We start from the raw sequence: 18,714 nt of genomic DNA on the forward strand, positions 1-18,714 counted from the left end.
GACTCGAACGAGGTGGGTGGTATGTGACCTTTTCTAGTGGCATTACACACCTGTGTTAGCCAGTGCACCCATAGAGCAGTGAGTTGCTTATTTACATCTGTTGGTACCTCATTGGTACCGGGAGCCTTCCTCTGTACGAATTTAACTAACTCTCTCTAAATTTCCACCTTAATGTCAAAATCGTTGATGTTTGGTGATTGACGAGCTACTCCTGGAAGATCGATTGTAGATGCAAAAATGGTGGAGAAGTGGTCTTACCCATGCTTCTGCCCCTATAGTTTTTTTCTAAATTCGGGCCAGATTTATCATTGAGGAATGGGGCGTTTACTGTTCTCCAAAATAGATTATTATCCAAAGATCATTATTGCCTCTCATGTAAGTCACGCATAACTTGGTCTGGCTCGACACCTGCCCACTTTACCAGTATCTATGTCTGTTTTACTAAACAAGTATGTGCCTTGGCTTCCATCCTCATTTTAGCTTGAATTGGGATCTCGAGTGATAACTTGAGAGGGTTGTGATCACTTACACAATATGTATTTTCACCAGATGGAGAGACGTTAATCCTTTATTTCTAGAACTTTGTATGTGATCTATGTTACTCTGGCCCCTGGTACCTGTAAAAGTGTATTGTTGGCTGTCAACGCCCCCTATTTATATACATCTCAAGTCTTGCCACTAGCCTTTTAAGATGGGTTCCATATGGACAATGTTTAAAGTGTTCCAAATCTTATTCAATGAGGTCCTCTTGCCCATATGCCTTATCAAGGGATATAGAACATTTAGGCAGGTTAAAATCTCGTGCCCAAATGATAAAAACATCCGCATTCTTCACTAACAGAAAATTCTCCAGAGCAGTTGCAACTTGGGTCCTGTGGTTGTCAAAAACATTATTATAAAATGTGATAATCACTTGATTCAAAATGCCAACCATACTTACCAGGACTAATTAGAAGTGTGGAGAGGCTAGAAAAGGTTTAACAGTTGTGAGTGAGGCAGTTGTGGAGATCAATGTCAAAAGGTCCCTTTTGTATAACCCCTCCTCGATGCAGCGACCAGAGTGCCGACTGAAGTAAAACCGTCTATAGCCATATCAATGGTAGACCAAGTCTCTTGTAGGTAACAAAGGACACACTGTACCTCCAAAGGAACGTAAATGTAAGACATCAGCCAACACATGATGGACCCAAACATTAATCATGCGTATGCCTTCTCACCAAAACTATTTATTTTTTAACCAATTTTATTTGATTAAAATCTAGCCAGTGAGGGTTTCTTTGAATGTCCGGCAATAGGATGTTCCGTGATGCTGCTATGGCAATTCTGCGCAAGCCTCAGACCTCCTCCCGCCTTTGCGCCACTGCCTCAGCCTTACCCCATTTAAGTGGTGCAATTCTATTTAAATAGGCCAGACAGCACCCCCTCCATAGTAAGCTGGGTTTTCTGACCCGTCACCTCCAGTAATGCTTCTGTAACCTCGCTCCATAAGGTCCTGGTGGGCGGGCAGTTCCAGAACATGTGCACCATGATAGCATTCGGCGCACGGCATCTGGGACAGAGGGGCGGACCCAAACATTTTATGTAAGCACTCCAGTTTGGGGTAAGCCCTATGAAGAATGTTATGCTGGATGTTTTGAAATGTAGTGTTCCGTGATAACTTCTGGGTATAATGGAGCGCGTCCCATTCCCTGGGCTTCATGTCACCGCTAATGTCTCTTTTCCAACACCTGCAGGTCGGTAATAAGGGTTCCTGAGTGGTGTGTACCAATGCTTTGGTGAACCATCCGAGTTTACGACCACTAACCATAATGTAAAGTGTCTGCACTAACCGGTGTGGCTCTGGCTCCGTGTCAGTGATGGGCCACCTGCGTATCAAAACTAAAATTGAGGGCTTATTTTTTAGGTACCTGTTTGTGTATCAATCCCACTGTTCACATATCCATTATGACACGGCATTTAGTGATGCACAAAATAATCCTTTAGCTAAACCCACAACAACATACTCTAAATGCTGTGAAAGGTTTTCTAACCAGATGTTGGTCTACAGGGAAGTAAATGCACTCAAAAACTATGGTTGCCTGCTTCATCATATGCAATCTGTGTTCAGAGGGCGGTGTATTGTTGCTCTTTTAAGTGGAAACCACTGTGTTCCGTGATTGTGATTCATGAAAGGACCTTTCCGTAGGTAACTTTTTTTATTTCTTTGCTTTGAGTTCTAACTGCCGCATATTGTGCGTCTTAAGTGAGATGGTAATTTTCTCTGTGGAACTTAAATGGCAAATCCCTCAAAATGTTCGCTTCCAGTGAAAGCTCCATTACTGTGTTTTCCTTTTCCTTCTAACCTACTGTAGTGTGTTATAGAAGACCAGCTTCAGTAAGTATTCTTTAAACACAAAGCAAATTATTATAATCAGTTTACAATTTAGGAAAGGCGGCATTTGCTAACGATTGAATCCAATGATTGTAGAGCAGAACCATTGCACACATGCCAGCAGCGTTTTGGGCAAACTCACAGATAGAATTGTGAAAGCTACAGAATGTGTGTGCCCTCTTCTTCATTTCTTTCCCTCTAATTCTCCTGGGTCCTTTCAGTAATTGTTTCTTCATTTCAATCTAATAAGCAGTTGAAGAGTTTTTTTGTGTGAATATCTTGTATTTTTCCTCAGGAGATGCGAGCATCACCTCTCAATTTTCAGTTACTTTAATCACCGTGTTTTTAGCTGCAAGCCATGCTGTATTGGAGTATGGAATACTAGCCCCGCCCATTCTCTGCCTATATTTGTCATTGGCTTTGGTCATTGTGCTTCGTAAATGCAGGCTTCTGATTCATTAATAGGCTTTTTAGTCCCTCCTTAGTACTGCCTTGTCTTCATTCGTAATCTCCCATGAGGACTGGCCCTTTTACTTCAGTTGTTACACTGCGAGCCTTTTTTAGTCTGTAAGCACTATTTTCTTTAAATAGTTTCTCCTACTGATGGCACAACATGTTTTCCTGCAACATTCAGCGTGCCATGCACGCTTTCACTTTCTAAGCAGCCCGGGACAATGGCGGCCGCTTCTTTGAATAGGTCTCGCATTTGCAAGAGTTTGAGCTATTGGCATTGTACATGACAATGCCTTTTATTTGTGTTAATTATCAAATCATATAAATAAAAGGCATTGTCATTTACAGTGCCAATAACGTAAACTCTCGCAAATGTGAGACCTATTGCATTGCAAATGCTTGTTATTTTTTTGTCAAAATGCTGCCTTCAGCAAAGCACAGTAAATAGTGACTTTATTTTATTACAAATGTGTATTTTATATATGGGCTAAAGTACACCCTGCATACACTATAAAGATATTACAAGCCACCAAGGAGATCCGTGACCATGTAGAGGAATAAGGCCGCAGGCAGAATTCCTTCGTAAGTTCATGGAACTCCAAGATGACTTGTAACATCTTTAAAATGTATGGAAGGGGTATTTTATTCCTTATATTAAATGGTCACACCATCATCCGTCCCACAAACCACTCAAATCTTAGAAGCCTTGCTCTTTTATACGAAAGAGGTGGTATAGTTGCACACATAAAGATTAAAAGCAGAATCCTTAAAGTAAATACACAAAAAAGTTAATAATTTGTTGCAAAAAGATATTTATAATCAGTGCATTGTAAGTCAGATTTAAAAAGAGCTGAGTCTCAGAAAGTGTAGGAAAGGTAGAAAGATTATGTTACCCGTAATGACCTTTAGTGCTCAAAACCTAAACATGTTGCCATAAATATTTCCTTTTTTCTGATAACTGTTAAGTTTTAGGAAAAAAATGTATTTGCCTTATTTAAACTAAAGCTGCAATAATGCTTGTGACCTACCTTTCACCTTGTTTGATGGCTCTTGCAACAGACATTGTGAGTCACAACTCGGTTGTAATAATTTATTAGCATCAAACACATTGCTGTGGCAGCCAAAGTGGGATTTGTTAAGCAAAAATATGCTTTATGAATGTGTTGTAATGGAGCAATATGAGACTCCGGATATACTTCTGAATACATTATGATTGGTTATATCTTGTCTTACAGGATGCATCATCTGTGAAACTCCCCTCATCACCTGTGGACCGTGGCACACAGACTACAATGGTGGCACCCTTCATGGCTTTTCCAGAATATGAATTAAATTCGAAAAAAACAGAGGTGTCCAAGGAACAAGCCACTCAATTTACATCTACGGAGGCGCATCTTTTTAGCCACCTTCCTTTGCATTCGCAGCACCCAGCCAGAGTACCTTACAGCATACCAGTAGGTGGCATCCAGCTGGTTCCGGCGGGCCTGGCTGCATACTCTGCCTTTCTGCCGCTCCAAGCGGGGCAAGTGCAGCTAACTTTCCCTGCGGTTGGTGTGTTCCATAGAAACGCAAGTACACCGGGTGACAAGTCTTCTGAGACATCCGGACCTACAAATACCCTTGGAGTTGCAGAAGTGAACAGTGTCCTGCCGTGCATCCCCATTGGTCAGGTTCATGTGCCTGGTCTCCCAAAGCTGACCACCCCTCTTCCGTCGCTGAGCATGGAGACGCTGAACATCTTGGGCCTGACAAATTCAAACCTAGCCCCACAAATACATCCGTCTGGTCTTACCCTCAGTGCTTTAGGGCTACAAGTTTTGACGGCAAGTCCATCGACACAGAGCAACCCAGGCCCCCAGACTCACATTCCAGGCTTGCAGATACTGAACATAGCACTGCCTACTTTAATTCCGTCTGTCAGCCCAGTAACGGTAGATGGACGGGGACTTGCTGGCTCACTGACTTCCAACGGGAAACCTTCAGAGACTCAACTTGAGCAAAGACCTGCACACTTTCCTGTCACAGACACTCACCAGTTCACCAGAGCTGACTCTCCTCATGCACTGCCTGTAGCCCAAGACTCCAGTGCCAGAAAGGGGTCAGAGCAGGCTGTTGACCATAACAAGGCGAATGTGCAGGAGAAGACCCATACCGAGAGAGGTGACCCAGTGAGGCAAGCTCAGCTGCCTCATGACATTACTTCTGTGAAGGGCAAAACGGCTTCTGCCACCGAGCCCTTCCGAAAAGTACATTCTGAAGCTTCATCGAGGTCTCCCTCTCACCAGACTTCTTCTCCAGACAGACAAATACGCAGGCGAATGGAGCTGTCCCGCATGCAAAGTACTGTGCATTTTAGTGATGCCAGCAGTGACGACGACGAGGACAGGCTTGTGATTGCAACCTAGTACTTTTTTAAAGTTTTATTTTGTAAAACTAACTTGAAGGTTTCTTTGAGATCCTTCTGTTCCTTAAAGCACATTTTTTTCAGAGCGAAACTTGTACCGACCCATGTGCAATCATGAACTCTTGACCAATATTTGTAGTTTCTTGTCAGCTCCAGCCATTTTGTACATGTTGTAAAGACAATTGTGCCTTTTTGGAGTTTTATGTGTAGAAAACTGTACAGGTTGTTTAATATCTATATGTCTGTATGTCTATCTGTCTATCTATCTATCTGTCTATCCCCTATGATCAATCTTTTTCTCATCCTCTCTGTATATATGTATACATATATATGTATACATGTGTGCCTGTATACATGTATGAAATGTGTACAATTAAGCAAAATAGTTGCTTGTGTTTAGTAAGTAAACCTAAACTGTCTGACAAAAAGAGAGATTTAAATTATACATGTTGCACTGTTAAATGTAAATTTCTATGGCTGTGAGGAAGCGTTTTTGTGTACAGAATTAGTATATAAAACTCCATATTTATTGTATCCATACGAGTTTTTGAAAATGGAGCTGTCCTTTGTGTGCAAGACAGTAGCTTTACACTTTACGACAGAACTTGTCTGTGTGGAAAAATGTTACAGTAAAGTTTTCATTACTGACTTTAGTTGATGCTGCTGTGTGTCTTCTTGCTGCCATGCAGCTAGTGAGCCATGTGCTTGAGGTCTTTCAGCGTTTCATTTCTCTGGGCTCCTCTGAGTGAGCATCATTGCTGGGGTGTTTTCAAGGGTAATGCTGATTCCAGAGACTGGCTCGTCACAGCTGACAAACCACAAGGCGCACTTGTGTTGACTTTTCACCTTTCTATCTGTTAAACATGTAACAGCAATTACTAAACTGAAGAAAATGCTTACAGTTTAAAAATGTGGGATCTCTTTACAAGCTCTCCTTAGCTGCTCACGTAAATTCCCCCCGTAATTCCTCATTTCCTTCCATTGCTTCACCCAGAGATTTCAGCTGCTTTCAGAAACTGGAGTCCCAAAATGAAGTCACGGGGTCTGTGGATTTTCAGTGGATCTTGTAGTGTCTAATGGAGTTGTGAACTCTGTTCTTGGCCCCTTTGGAAATTCTTGGGAGCTTGTAATTACCCCTAATAGTTTCACTTCTCTATTCAAGGATGGGAGCAGCTACTGAAATGGCACATGTTCCATCAGTAGCGGTCGGTGGTGGGAGTAGCTGCTGGGCGGTGACGTGGGGAGGGGGAGGGGCAGGGTGGGGGGTAGTAATCTATGGATTACAGGTAAGTAAACATATAAAAAAAAATTCTTGCGCGCACAGCATCCCCAAATGCGATGCAGTGCACGCAATGAAATTCGTTTTATTTATTTATATGTTTACTTACCTGTAATCCTCCGTAATCCATAGATTACTACCCCCCACCATGCCCCTGCCCCTCCCCACGTCACCGCCCGGCAGCTACTCCCACCACCGACCGCTACTGTGTTCCATAAGTGTCTTAGGTGACCCCCTACTCTTACACATCCTCCTGATGCAATCTGAGGGGAACTCACAGGCCACTGCTGGTACTCAGAAAGGTGTACCTCAATGAGGCTAGTCAACTCTCCTCACCTTTTCAAACTGGGAAATGAAGCAGTGTCATTGGATCACAGGTCTTCCCCTCGATACTCCTTCCACTCCATGCTCCACCCACCATGAGCAGAGGACCATGGGGCCCGAGCAGCAACTTTGCTACAAACCTAAGAGCGGGAGGACAAACCACCGGTATTGTGTATTTTCCTCTCAACAAGGAATGGAGGAGATGTTTCTGCAACGTGATGTCACTGTAGTCAACAATGCCCCATAACATGATTTTAGGAAGAGATTGGTAGCTGTATATTTCCAAAGAAATGTTGATACTGCTGATATGCCTTACATGGAGGAAGTGGGCCTCACTCATTCTTGCTAAAGAAGGTGAAGTCACGGTGACCTGCAAGGACTCAACATAAATGTTTGAGGGGATCGAAGGAGTATGCTTTTTCCATCACAAAAAGTGTTTGTATATTTTCTGTTCAGTCATTCTTGCCAAAAAATGTGACTACATCCCTTTATGAAAGGATTGCTCCGTTTTTGATTTTTGATCTGGAACGTCATCCAATCCATGTATTTTGATGTATGCACTTAAAGTTATTTGAATATGATACATGCCGCCAAAATACCACTATAGATGATGGATCTAATTGGACGTACAAATACATATTTCTATGATTGCATCAAATTAAAAGTCTATCAAATATGAATAATTTATGCAAAACGATTCCATTATGCAGGTGATTTGCTCCAGGTTTCTACATATTATATATAGCCAGTGTTCACTGGTTTAGTTTGTTCCTATTGCATTATTGGCTTGATGGATAGTAGATAGTACAATTCAAGTAGATTACATTTTACCAGTAGTGGGTTTTATTGTTGTTTACTTTCACATTATACTCTTTACTACTACTACTACTACTACAACAAGCAGATTGCATTAATTGCAAACTCAAAATACACCAGTTTTCAATACAGAATTATCTAGCTTAGTTGGAGAATACCTTAAATTCTTCCATATAAATAATTATTACACAATATGAGTGAGCACCCATTATCACCTGCCACGGTAGACATAGAAGTGCGTTATGTAAGATGTTTGCCTTAAAGCAATATATGACTTAATTCACAGTTTATGACATGAAAGTTCTTTATATAGTCTGTTTTTTTATATAGGGACAGGACACCAACTTGATTTCAAAGTGATGTAAATAATGTGTTGCTATGACTGTACTCGTTTCCACGGACTAAGGATGTATTGGAAGAGAACTAGCAGATAAAAAGAAACCAGATGTACTTTCACAGCCACAAATTTGTTCCTGTACTCTTCTGGAGGCTTCAAGCAGGCCAGCCCGATTCATTTACTCTGTTGACTTGACTTTCCCTATTAGTTTGTTTATCCCCACCCAGGAGAGTGGATCATCTTCACAGTGGCTCCTTTATAAGCTTCAAAGTTTCCTTTTCTGTAGCTTTATTTTCTAATAGAACATTCATGTACCACCTGGTGGCTTCATTGTACCTCACCGAAAGCTCTTATGTGCTTCAAAGGACCGGATTAAACGAATGCAGAGCATTTATGTGACTTATCTCGGAAAGTTATCACACTGTAGTACTTGGATTTAGCCATCCCATCCATAATTGTCACCTTAGTAGCCGTCTTTAAGAAGGGACTTTGAGTACATTGGTGGGAGGGGGTCATTGGCGCTTCAGAATTTCTATATTCAAAAGCAGAAAATAAGTACATTTGCTTTCATATAAGTAGAATCCCTGTGAAATGTTCTTTCTCCACAGATCCTCCTTTGTCTGGTAGGTTTAAGAGTAAGCTGGAAGTCTCTTAACCATGTAATGGTGCAGCAAATGTTTCATCAGGCCTAATACAAGCAAAGACAATATGCCCTCCGCCATCCAGTTTTGGAAGTAAGACACTCCTAGCTTTGTGCATTGTGATCCTTGCACGCATAGGCCCCCTCTTCAACTACAGCTGATTCACCAAGGTTTTTTACTCACCTGCCACCTTGTCCCACTGAGCATGGTAAAGCAAAACCCGTACAGCGAGCATGGTACTTTCTGCTTCAGTGATTCATAGAGTCCTGAGCCAGTCAGTCCCTCGTACAATTAAGGGCCATTGGCTGAAATAGCTTCTATAGAAACAGCTCTTAAACCAACATAATTGAAATCTAATATGGCGTATGGAATGCAAGTCTTTAGTCTACTTTTAAAGAGGGGCAAGAGGCACTTCAGGTGAAGGAGCAAGAGCAAGTAATGTCTTAGTTTTTGTGATGTAAATGTAAACACTTAGTTCCTTCCGACCGCTCACTGAGGTCGGTGAATAACAGGGACCTCAATAAATTCAGCATCTCTGGTTTTCTGGATTACTGCAGGGTGTGTTTTTCAGTAATTTGTCTCCATGTTATAGTTAATCTAGGTGGTCATCACAGAACAATAAATCCCTTAGGACCTTTACTTTTTCCGATCTGTTTCTCATGCAACCCTCCAGAGCTAAAGCATCTTATGGTCCAGGGCCTTGGAGCAGAGCCCAGTTTGATGCAAGTCAACCCTCCTTCACACAAGGTCTGCCTTCATGAAAACAGTCCCCTAAAATCATGCAACCTTTGAAGGTACATTTATGAGCTAGTACGCCAAAGATCTCGTTGCAAAAATTGAGACTTACCACCAGTGTTTCTCAACACACTGAAAAAAGTGTTCACGTGGAGGAGGAAGAGAATAAATTCCTAAATAATGTCCATGTTTTAAGATGACATGTTGAAGACATAAGATCTATCTTTAGCCTAGAGAAAAGGGAAATGTCTGCTATGCTCGTAAGAAAAAACAAATATTGGGTGGCATGCTTGAATTATTCTCAGTCACTAATATGTATTTGTTTGCCTTCAAAACCTTCATTGGGGTTTTTTTTTGTCCACTATGCCTCTCAGAGACGGAGACCAACCAAGTACTATTCACTGCTTCTGTGGGACAGTGAAGATCGTTCTGCCAAGTAAGTCAGGTCCTCCAGAAAGAAACGTAAGCAACCTCATATCTGTTTCAGACCCTTAGGCCTCATTGGTAATGTACTTTTTAGAACAACGTATGCTCCCCGATGTCCTATGCTGACTCACTTGGGGTCCCTTGTTGTTCTTAACATTATTGGTGATGTACAGTATGACTCTAATGGACGACTGAGCACTGGACACATGTCTGGCCATTCCTGTTGTGCTTAGATTGTTTCACATTGAAAAACAAAAAAGGTATGGGTGGTCTGTAACTAGAATGGCAGAGTGGGCTACGATAGGTGGATTGAATGCAGCCTGAGTAACTACCAATAGCTGAGATTAATTCAAAATTGCATCCGGCACTTATTTAATTTCCTGTTTAAAGCGATGCAGGCTAAAATTCTCAATATTTATTGTCGTTGTGTTTATCAGGGATAGTTTCATTAATCCAGGAGGAATTAGCCGTTTCTCCTGTTCAGGTGTGGCGCCGCGGCCAGGGCGACTGACGCTGGAATCTGGGGATCACGGTTCGATCCCCGGCTCCGGCGGCAGATTAGCCCAGCACCATGTGACTCTGGGCAATAGCTCGCTTAATCTTCCTGACGGCCCCCAGCGCCTAGAGACCCTTACGGGTGATTGTGCGCTTTACAAATGTGGACTTTACTTTACTTTTTCAGTGCAAAAATGCTAGATGACAAATTGAGGATGGTTCCTAATGAGATGATCTGGGTCAAAACTCTGTTTTGTTTGGTGTCTGTAGTTGTGACTTCACCTTCCTGGGAAAAGTAGGCATGGTACAGTGATTTCGTCTGTAAGAAGTTCTTTTAAAATCTGATGCCATCAAGCAAGTTCATAGACTATTTTAACAATGTGCAGCCATAGGTTGTGAGACTGACCTCAGACATATTTGAAAACTCTCCCTTTGTTGTCCAAAAAGGGATTGTAGCAGAAGGCTGGTGGATGGTTCAGTAGGGGCCATGTACATGAGTAGCTCCATCTGCTGTCACATGGACACGGGAGGTCAAAGCCTGCTATAAAAGTATTTTATACAGTCACTTTTAAATTGTGTAACCTATTGCTGCTCCTTGTTTGCAATTGTTTATCACCTTTCATAAATATTATCTAAATCCTTCGTAATCAACCTTGTAGATCTGGCACAATCCATTGTTTTCCTCACAGCAGTCCTTTATTTTAGGTGGCATCATTATTTGGACTGATGACCCTCAAAGCTCTTCTGAACAAGGAGTTATGGATACCATGGCCAATATACCCTGTTGATCAACTCTTCCACTCATGAAGCTAATCACAACCTGGATTTTCCATTCTCACAATTCCCCAGTCCGATAATCGCTAGTTACTTACCACTACCCAGGTCGGATCATTGTCTCTTCCAATTTAGCTTTTAAAATTAGTTTTCCTCAAAAGTTGTAATGCAAGCCCAACCCCCTTTTTCAGTCTGGATAAGAAACTTAAATTATGAGCAGGTCAAGGACTTTTTCAGGCACTTGCTAAATGTTGGTTTACCTTACATCACCGCCCGACATGCTGGATTGCCTTTGCAATTTTCACCACTATTGCACTGGATTACTTTGCTCCCTTTACCTTAAAACGAATCTCAAACAATTAAAAAGCAAAACACAAATGGTTCTCCAAACAACCTGTGACTCTTGTAATAACAAACATTGGAAATGTAATAGGTCTTGCCTTTGATTAAGTTAAAGCCATTTGCTTTGTTAATGGTATTGTATAGCAAAGCAAATGGCTTTAACTTAATTAAAGCCAAGACCTATTGCATTTTCAATGCTTGTTATCCTTTCTAGGCGATAAAATGATAACCATTGAGTTGGACATCCATGAACGTCAGCTGTCAAATACCAGTAATAAGACGAATGTGTGATGAACACAACAATGTCATGTTGTGCAAACACACACATGAGGGTGTGGAGGCGGCACGCACAACGTGCCTACAGGTGCACGCACAGGATGCACAAAGCACCCTTGGACAAGCCGGCCACGTCACTAACACAAGGACCTCCAGAAGACCGCATATAGTAAATAATTTTACAATTGATCGCCCCTTCAAATCAATTGATTATAAGCTCAAGCTGCACTACTGATCGTCTGACTATCTGTGAAGAAGACTGCTTTCTAAACAGCTTAGTGAGAGCGCGTCAGAGTTGTGGGGGGGCGTTATCAGCAGATGTCAGTTGTCACCAAAAAAGGCGGTATCTGGGACCCCCTGTCCACTGATGCAGGCAGCCGCAGTTCCACCCCACCTCCATTCCAGGGCTGGGCCCCTGCAGAGCTCAGTGCAATGTGAAACATAGTACAGATCCTTCAGGCTAGCTCAATAGTTGGGTACAAAGTAAGCACAAGTGGAAGCGATACGGGTGCGAGAAGGAGGGAAGGGTGGCGGGAGAGGACTGAATAGTTTTGAGGTGTGTTTTAAAAGAAGACTACAATGTTCCGTGGAAGCTGGAAGACATTTACTTTGAAACCGATAACCAGAGAGGCCCAGACAAGCGGCTGAATCCACTTACCATAACAGCTGCTGTCATGTATAGTTCTAAAGCAAATTCACTGTGAGTGGTAAAGGGAATGCCGCTGGCCGCGCGACGCGAAGGGGAGCTAAGCGAGACAGCATCTTAGTCCCACATCCCGCGCGAGCAAAACGGTGCACGTCAGCTCCTGGCCACCCCCTTTCATGCGCGTCCAATGGGCGCGGGTCACCAGGTGGGAGGGGCGGCCCTAAGGGGTTTTAAAGTTAGCGCGGCAGCGAGGCTCGGTCTTTCCTGCCGTCGCGTTCCTGGCTGCTCTGCGCTGTTCGAGATTCATCTGCTTTTTTCGTCGTCGGTTTGGAGGTATGTCAGCAACCGCTTAGTCTCCCCCTGGCCTGATCCCTGGGCATGACCAGGTTGATCGGGCCCTGTGGTGTCGGCCACGGGGGGGGCTGGGGTTTGCGGGGTGCGGGATTTTGACTCGACAGTGGTTGTGGTTTGCCCGGGTGGAGCAGGGCAGAGCAGGGGCAGGGAGGGCTCTGGCCGGTGACGTTCGTTACGCCGCCATTACCGCCCGCCTTTCCAGCAGATTAAACGTGCTCCATCCCCGGGCGGCCCATACTGTGCATAACGGACCTTACCTCCCGTCCTTCTCCCCTGCTCCCTCTCCTGCTGCCTCGCTCTTAAGCAACGCAGTACCGCCGAGAGGGTCAGCACCCGGGCGGCCCATATTCTGCATAACGGACCTTCCCGCCCGTCTTTCTCTCCCCGACACCTCGTGTGATTGGAGTGGTTTTGCGCAGCAAGTATATATTTCAATAGCAGGAGTATTGTTTTCAAGTGTCTGGGTGCTTCTGTTCATATTTCCGAAAACTATATGTGAAATGCGGGTGTTCATGAAAGGAGTTTGTAAGCGTGCATGAAGAACACAGGCTGGGGAGCTTGCAATGCAGCGTCTCGTGAGCCCCTCTGATGTTTGAGAGAGGCCGGGTTTAAAAATGAATATAAATATGGCGGTCCCAAATGTTGGCACACGAAGTGCAGTTGTGAAAGAGGATACCCGCAGTCTTCTTCATGTAGGCATCTGAGTGATTCTACCTCTGCCTACCTCCCCCAATGCCGGCAGGCGCTCCGATTAGCCTCGTGTCTGTGTGCGTTATCCTCTTAGAACTGTTACAGCGGACTCTTCTAGTGATCTGGGGGCAGGGGGGGCACTGACCTGCCACGCTTCACGCCATTGTCGGCCACGAGCATCCCGCCGCCATTGTTGCGCCCGCAGGGGGGGCACTGGCCTGCCACGCTTCACGCCACCATTGTCGGCCACGAGCATCCCGCCGCCATTGTTGCGCCCGCAGGGGGGGGCACTGGCCTGCCACGCTTCACGCCGCCATTGTAGGCCACGAGCATCCTGCCGCCATTGTTTCGCCCGCCATGGGTTTGCGCCGCCGTGGCAGACCACGGGCAACACGCCGCCATGGGCGCGAGGGTAGAGTCAACACGCGGCACACCCGGTAAACTCCTCAAACGTGCACTTCCTTCGCATCTCTTGTCTCCCGGAGCAGCAATCAGGCGAGATATCGTCCCAATATATTCGCAACAAAGATTTAGGGAGTTATGGTTATTGGTGAATGACCCAAATCAGAGTAGACTGGGGAGGTATCCCACACACCACGTTAGGAATAAGATGTTTTATTATTTGCTGCTCGTGTGGGGATTATTGCAGTGTATCACCACAAAAGATCTGTGGCGCCAGGGTGAGGGAAGCAGGTTCAGAAACAATTTGTGGGCTTCCATGGGAAAGTCCTGCTCGTTAAAATCACCAAACTTCAAGTTAAATAATAGCGCTCAATCCTAACAGCTATTATGAGCCTTACGGAAAGCTGTTAAGGACTGGTTCCCAGCGAAATTAGCCGCGTTCGAGCAGAAAGTGCATTTGCTCGCTCATTGGATCCCAGTGGCGATAATTCTTTAAGTTTACAGTCGACTAGAATTTCGGCAGCATGGTAACACAGCCATCTTTAAACACACTCGCACAGTTAGGTGTAAACCTCACTAAAATGGTGTCTGTACGATTAATTGCGCAAAGCAGTGCTTAAATTGTGCCGCTTTTAACAAATTTGATTTATTTATTATTATTATCATTATGATTAATAAATGCGGGATTAGGATGCAAATTTTGTGTTCTTGCATATTTGCTGCTGGTGCTGTATGTTTCTATATATCGGTAATTTGGTTGATATGTTTAGGAAATTTATTGCAAGTGATTTGGGAGATTGTGTGTATAGTTTGACTTCTGAAATTCAAAATATACTAATTAGTCGAGAGCGACCGAAGATATTTGGGTTTCTGGCTGTACTTAAGTTAAAGTTAGATCGAGCTAGGGTCTTCGGTATGCCAACCCGGCTCACGCGCCCCTTCGCGAGTACTTTCGGCACCTGCAGAAAATTGGAAGGAGTGACAGACAGTCTTCGCTGTTTTCGGGCTCGTGTCCATATTTCCAACTGTGTCTTTTGCCACACAATAGACCACATTGCTTTTAGATTTCTATTCCAGAGCTTGGAAGACGAAATATCCTTGTTTTCATCCTGCAGATCAATGTGATTTACCGCTGGGCAGCTCTACGCTTCCCTCCCTCCAGCTGCAGAAATATAATTGCGGTGTTATCATGGCCCCAGCGCGTGACCCTGCTGGTTCTTCGCCGGGTGTTGGACTTGTGGCGCGCGACTACGCATGCCATAATCACCGGCCCCCGGATGCGGTTGTATTTATCTTGTCCATGGCGCGCCTCGGCATCACCGTCAGGATAACACAGAGGCTAGATAACGTCGTCAATTTCTCAACAATGAGAAATGTTTCCGAACTCCCCCCCGGCTTCAATTAGTAGTAGGTAACGGGTTAGGGCTGGGATTATTCCGGGCCTGTGTTACTGGGCTATAACACGGGGTGTTACTATTTGAAGTACACATGCTAATACGGGGTGGACATTAGATTGCATCGCATTGTGGGGTACCCGGGGACAGGCTTGGCTGGTCACGGCCACGGGGTCATGGGAGTGGCAGGGCTAGCTGGAGTAGTAGTGGTCACATTAAAGTTTGTTGGTACATAGGTGCATCTGCCAGTGAATAACAGTGTATTGTTCTTTCAGATACCGCGTGGCCACGTCTCAAGGTAGCAGCCCCTGGGGGGAAAGGAAAGGCGTAAAACATCAGGTAACTGCCGGGGCGATGTCCATCTGGTCAGCCCTCGAGTGATGGAGCTGGGTGGTGCGAGCGGCATGTCCCGCCCGGGTAGGGTGGGGGTCAGGTGAAGGAGCGGAGCAGCGGGCGATGCGGGTTTCGTTACAGGTTCGCGGGCAGAGAATACGTTTTGACAATGAATTACACGGTTGTTTTACAGATTGCGGCCAAGAACGCAGGCAAGGATTGGCAGCGGCTGAATTTTAAGGAGCAGCAGGTAATGCACGATTTGCGTACGTCGGTTGCGAGCGGGGCATCGGGTAACGCGGGTCTCTTACAGGTGTACTGGCAAAGATTAGTTTTGACTACAAATAACACAGTGTTGTATTACAGATTCCGTTCAGGACCGCGGGCAGGGACCGGCAGCGGCTGCCTTGAAGGAGCAGCAGATTGCCAGGAACACGGGCAGGGATTGTCACCGGCTAACTTTGAGGGAGCAGCAGGTAATACTGGGTTGCATAGGTCGGCGGGGAGCGATGCAGTGTGTAACGCGGGTTCTTTTGCAGGTGTGCTGGCAGGGAATACGTTCCGATCAAATGGGTTGTTCAACTCGTGTACTTTCTCATCCGTAGGGACCCGGAAGGGTAGAAGCATTCGCAATGAGTTCCCATGGCGCCGCGTTGCCGCAGGATGGGCTATGGGCGGAATTCTTGGCGATCGCGCAGGCTAAAGGGCCAGCTTGGGCACAAGGCTTCATTGAGGGGCGCCGGCTTGAGGAGGCTGGCCGACCTGCGACCCCCGAGGACGCTCCGGGCACTTCAGGAGAGGGGACTCGCCGGTCCACCCGCAAGCGGAAGGGCACCCGGAAGGAATTCCCAGCCGCGCCAGCACGCTGTAATAAGACGAAACCATCCGCTCCAGCCGGGCCGGCAGTAGATACTGTGGCCGTACCTACCGTGGTACATGAGACAGTGGCGGGAATGACGGACTTAGCCCAAATGGGTAAGACAATGGACGATATGTTGGGGTTGATGAATGTGTTTCAGAAGCGTTTAGACACCATGGCGGCTGCACAGGAAGGGTTGGCCCCTCTGTCAGGGTCGGCATCAAGGGATCCGGTGAGTCAAGTATGGGCTCAGTCAGGGCCGCCATCGTTAGCAGGGTCACCGCTACTGGTCGGGCCATCAGTATTGCCACCCGCCAACGGTGCCAATGCTTCTACCACGCAGAGTGCCTCACCAGCTAGCCAGCGGAGCACGGCAACTAATGTTCCCCAAACGGTCGCCCCGATTCTCACGGTCACCCCGCAGATTGTTAACACATTTAATTCACAGAGTGTATCAGCAGTTGCCCAGCAGAGTGGTACTCCCGTTGTTCACCAAAGTATGGCCCCCATCTGCCCTCTAACGGTGGCCACTCAGATTGTCAACGCCCTTAATTCACAGGGTGTGTCAGCAGTCAGCCAGCAAAGTGTGGCTCCCGTTGTTCCCCAGAGTTGGCCCCCCATTATTCCTTTAGGTACCCCACAAGTCCTATCCCAGACTGCCGCTCCTGGCCCACAGGCAGCAGGCCAGGCGCCGGCTGCGGAGGGAGCAGCGGTAGGCCCAGGGAATGGTACAGGTGGGCCAGTGGTTGGGGCCGCTTCAGTTCTGGCAGGGGAAGGGCAGCCAGCGGGCGCAGGGAAACATGGCATCAAAGCGAGAGGGGGATGCTCCTTGGCCAGGCATGTGCCTCAAGCGGCAAAAGAAGGTATATGGAGAAGGGAGTACATTGACATTCTGACCTTATTAATGCACGACAATGCGGGGGCTGACACAAGGAGGATGGGTAAGAAAGAGGAGGACAAGGTTAGGTTTCAGCGATGGCCGGAAAAGACCATTGAGAACTGGACTGAGGCATTCAATATATTGGCAGCTATCGTAGTGCAGAAGGACCCGGCTCAGAGCGAGGCCCTGATGGAGTATGCAAACTCCATTCAACAAGGTGCAAGAGAATCCGGAGGGATGGGTTGGTTTTCATACGACCAGGAATTCAGAAAGACCATGGCCGGCTGCCTGGAAATAGGGTGGGACCACACTGACATTCAGCTTTGGTTCAAACACATGTGTAGGACTGGGAACAACAAGAGGGACACACCTCATAGGACACAGAGCGAGGGTAGTGATGCTAAAAGGTGGGAGCATGATCAAAAGTGGGAACAGTACCCAAGACGGTCCTTCCAACAGCCCTTTCGGGGGGGGCGGGGGAGGGGTCATGGAGCGGGACCAAGACGCTTTAACTCAGGGACCTGTAGACTGTTTAACAACGGGGCATGTACCTGGGGGAGGGCGTGCAAGTTCGCTCACGAGTGCAGCAAGTGTGGTTCCCAGCATGCAGCAATCTCCTGCACCGGCGGCCAACATCCACCCCCCACTACAACGCAGGGAACAGAGGGCGCCCGGCAATAGGTTACTTGAATGGCAGACTGGACAGACTGAGCATGACAACGAGACAAGTGGCAGATTCCTTTGGCGACACAGAGAACAGGCAGGACACATCAGGGGCCCACCTTTCAGTGAACATCAGGGCAAGGGTCAGACGGACAGCTACGATCTAACGACCAATGACGCAGTCTCCCAGCAGGGAGGCGGGATGGAGCATTCCAAGGGTCCATCCCCCATAGTGCTGCAGAACATCTTACCTCTGCTCAGGGTGTATCCACTCGTAAAAGAGCGGGAGCTATTGGTTGAAGGCTTTGTGGACGGCTTTAAGATCCCTTACAAAGGCCCCCTGGGTCCCAGGGACGCCCTGAATTTGAGGTCAGCTAGGGAATTACATCAGGTGGTCAGTGACAAGATCAGGAAGGAGGTTGACCTGGGGAGGTGGCTGGGCCATTTCCTTCTCCCCCGCTACAGAATTTCTTAGTTTCCCCGCTAGGCGTGGTCCCAAAAAAGCAGCAAGGGACTGATCCACCACCTGTCGTATCCAGAGGGCAATTCAGTCAATCATTGGTTGGAGGAAGGGGCGTGTTCAGTCTCTTATTGCTCGCTGGACATGGCCATTGATCTGATTAGGAGAACAGGCAAGGGAGCGTGGTTGGCCAAGGCAGACATCGAGTCAGCGTTCCGCCTCCTACCTGTTCACCCAGACAGTCAGCACTTGTTGGGTTTCAGGTGGGAGGGGGCATTCTTTTTCGATTGCTGCATGCCTATGGGTTGCGCGGTCTCATGCCCCTTCTTCGAGGCATTCAGCTCCTTCCTGCAGTGGGCC

The 18,714-nt window shown here is 46.3% G+C and overlaps 1 protein-coding gene across 3 annotated transcripts in view; it reads left to right on the top strand.

Annotated features, from left to right (window-relative positions):
* The window catches only part of HIVEP1 (HIVEP zinc finger 1), a 530,052-nt gene extending 524,171 nt beyond the window's left edge, over positions 1-5,881 (top strand). For all 3 annotated transcript variants that reach the window (XM_078687878.1, XM_078687877.1, XM_078687880.1), the window contains one exon: positions 4,060-5,881. In XM_078687878.1, coding sequence (XP_078544004.1) covers positions 4,060-5,229 — 1,170 coding nt within the window. In that variant the 3' untranslated portion in view covers positions 5,230-5,881. The remainder of the gene's footprint in view (positions 1-4,059) is intronic.
* The last annotated feature ends 12,833 nt before the right edge of the window (positions 5,882-18,714 follow it).

This window comes from Lissotriton helveticus, chromosome 4_1 (genome assembly GCF_964261635.1).
Source record: "Lissotriton helveticus chromosome 4_1, aLisHel1.1, whole genome shotgun sequence".
In the NCBI taxonomy this organism is placed as follows: domain Eukaryota; kingdom Metazoa; phylum Chordata; class Amphibia; order Caudata; family Salamandridae; genus Lissotriton; species Lissotriton helveticus.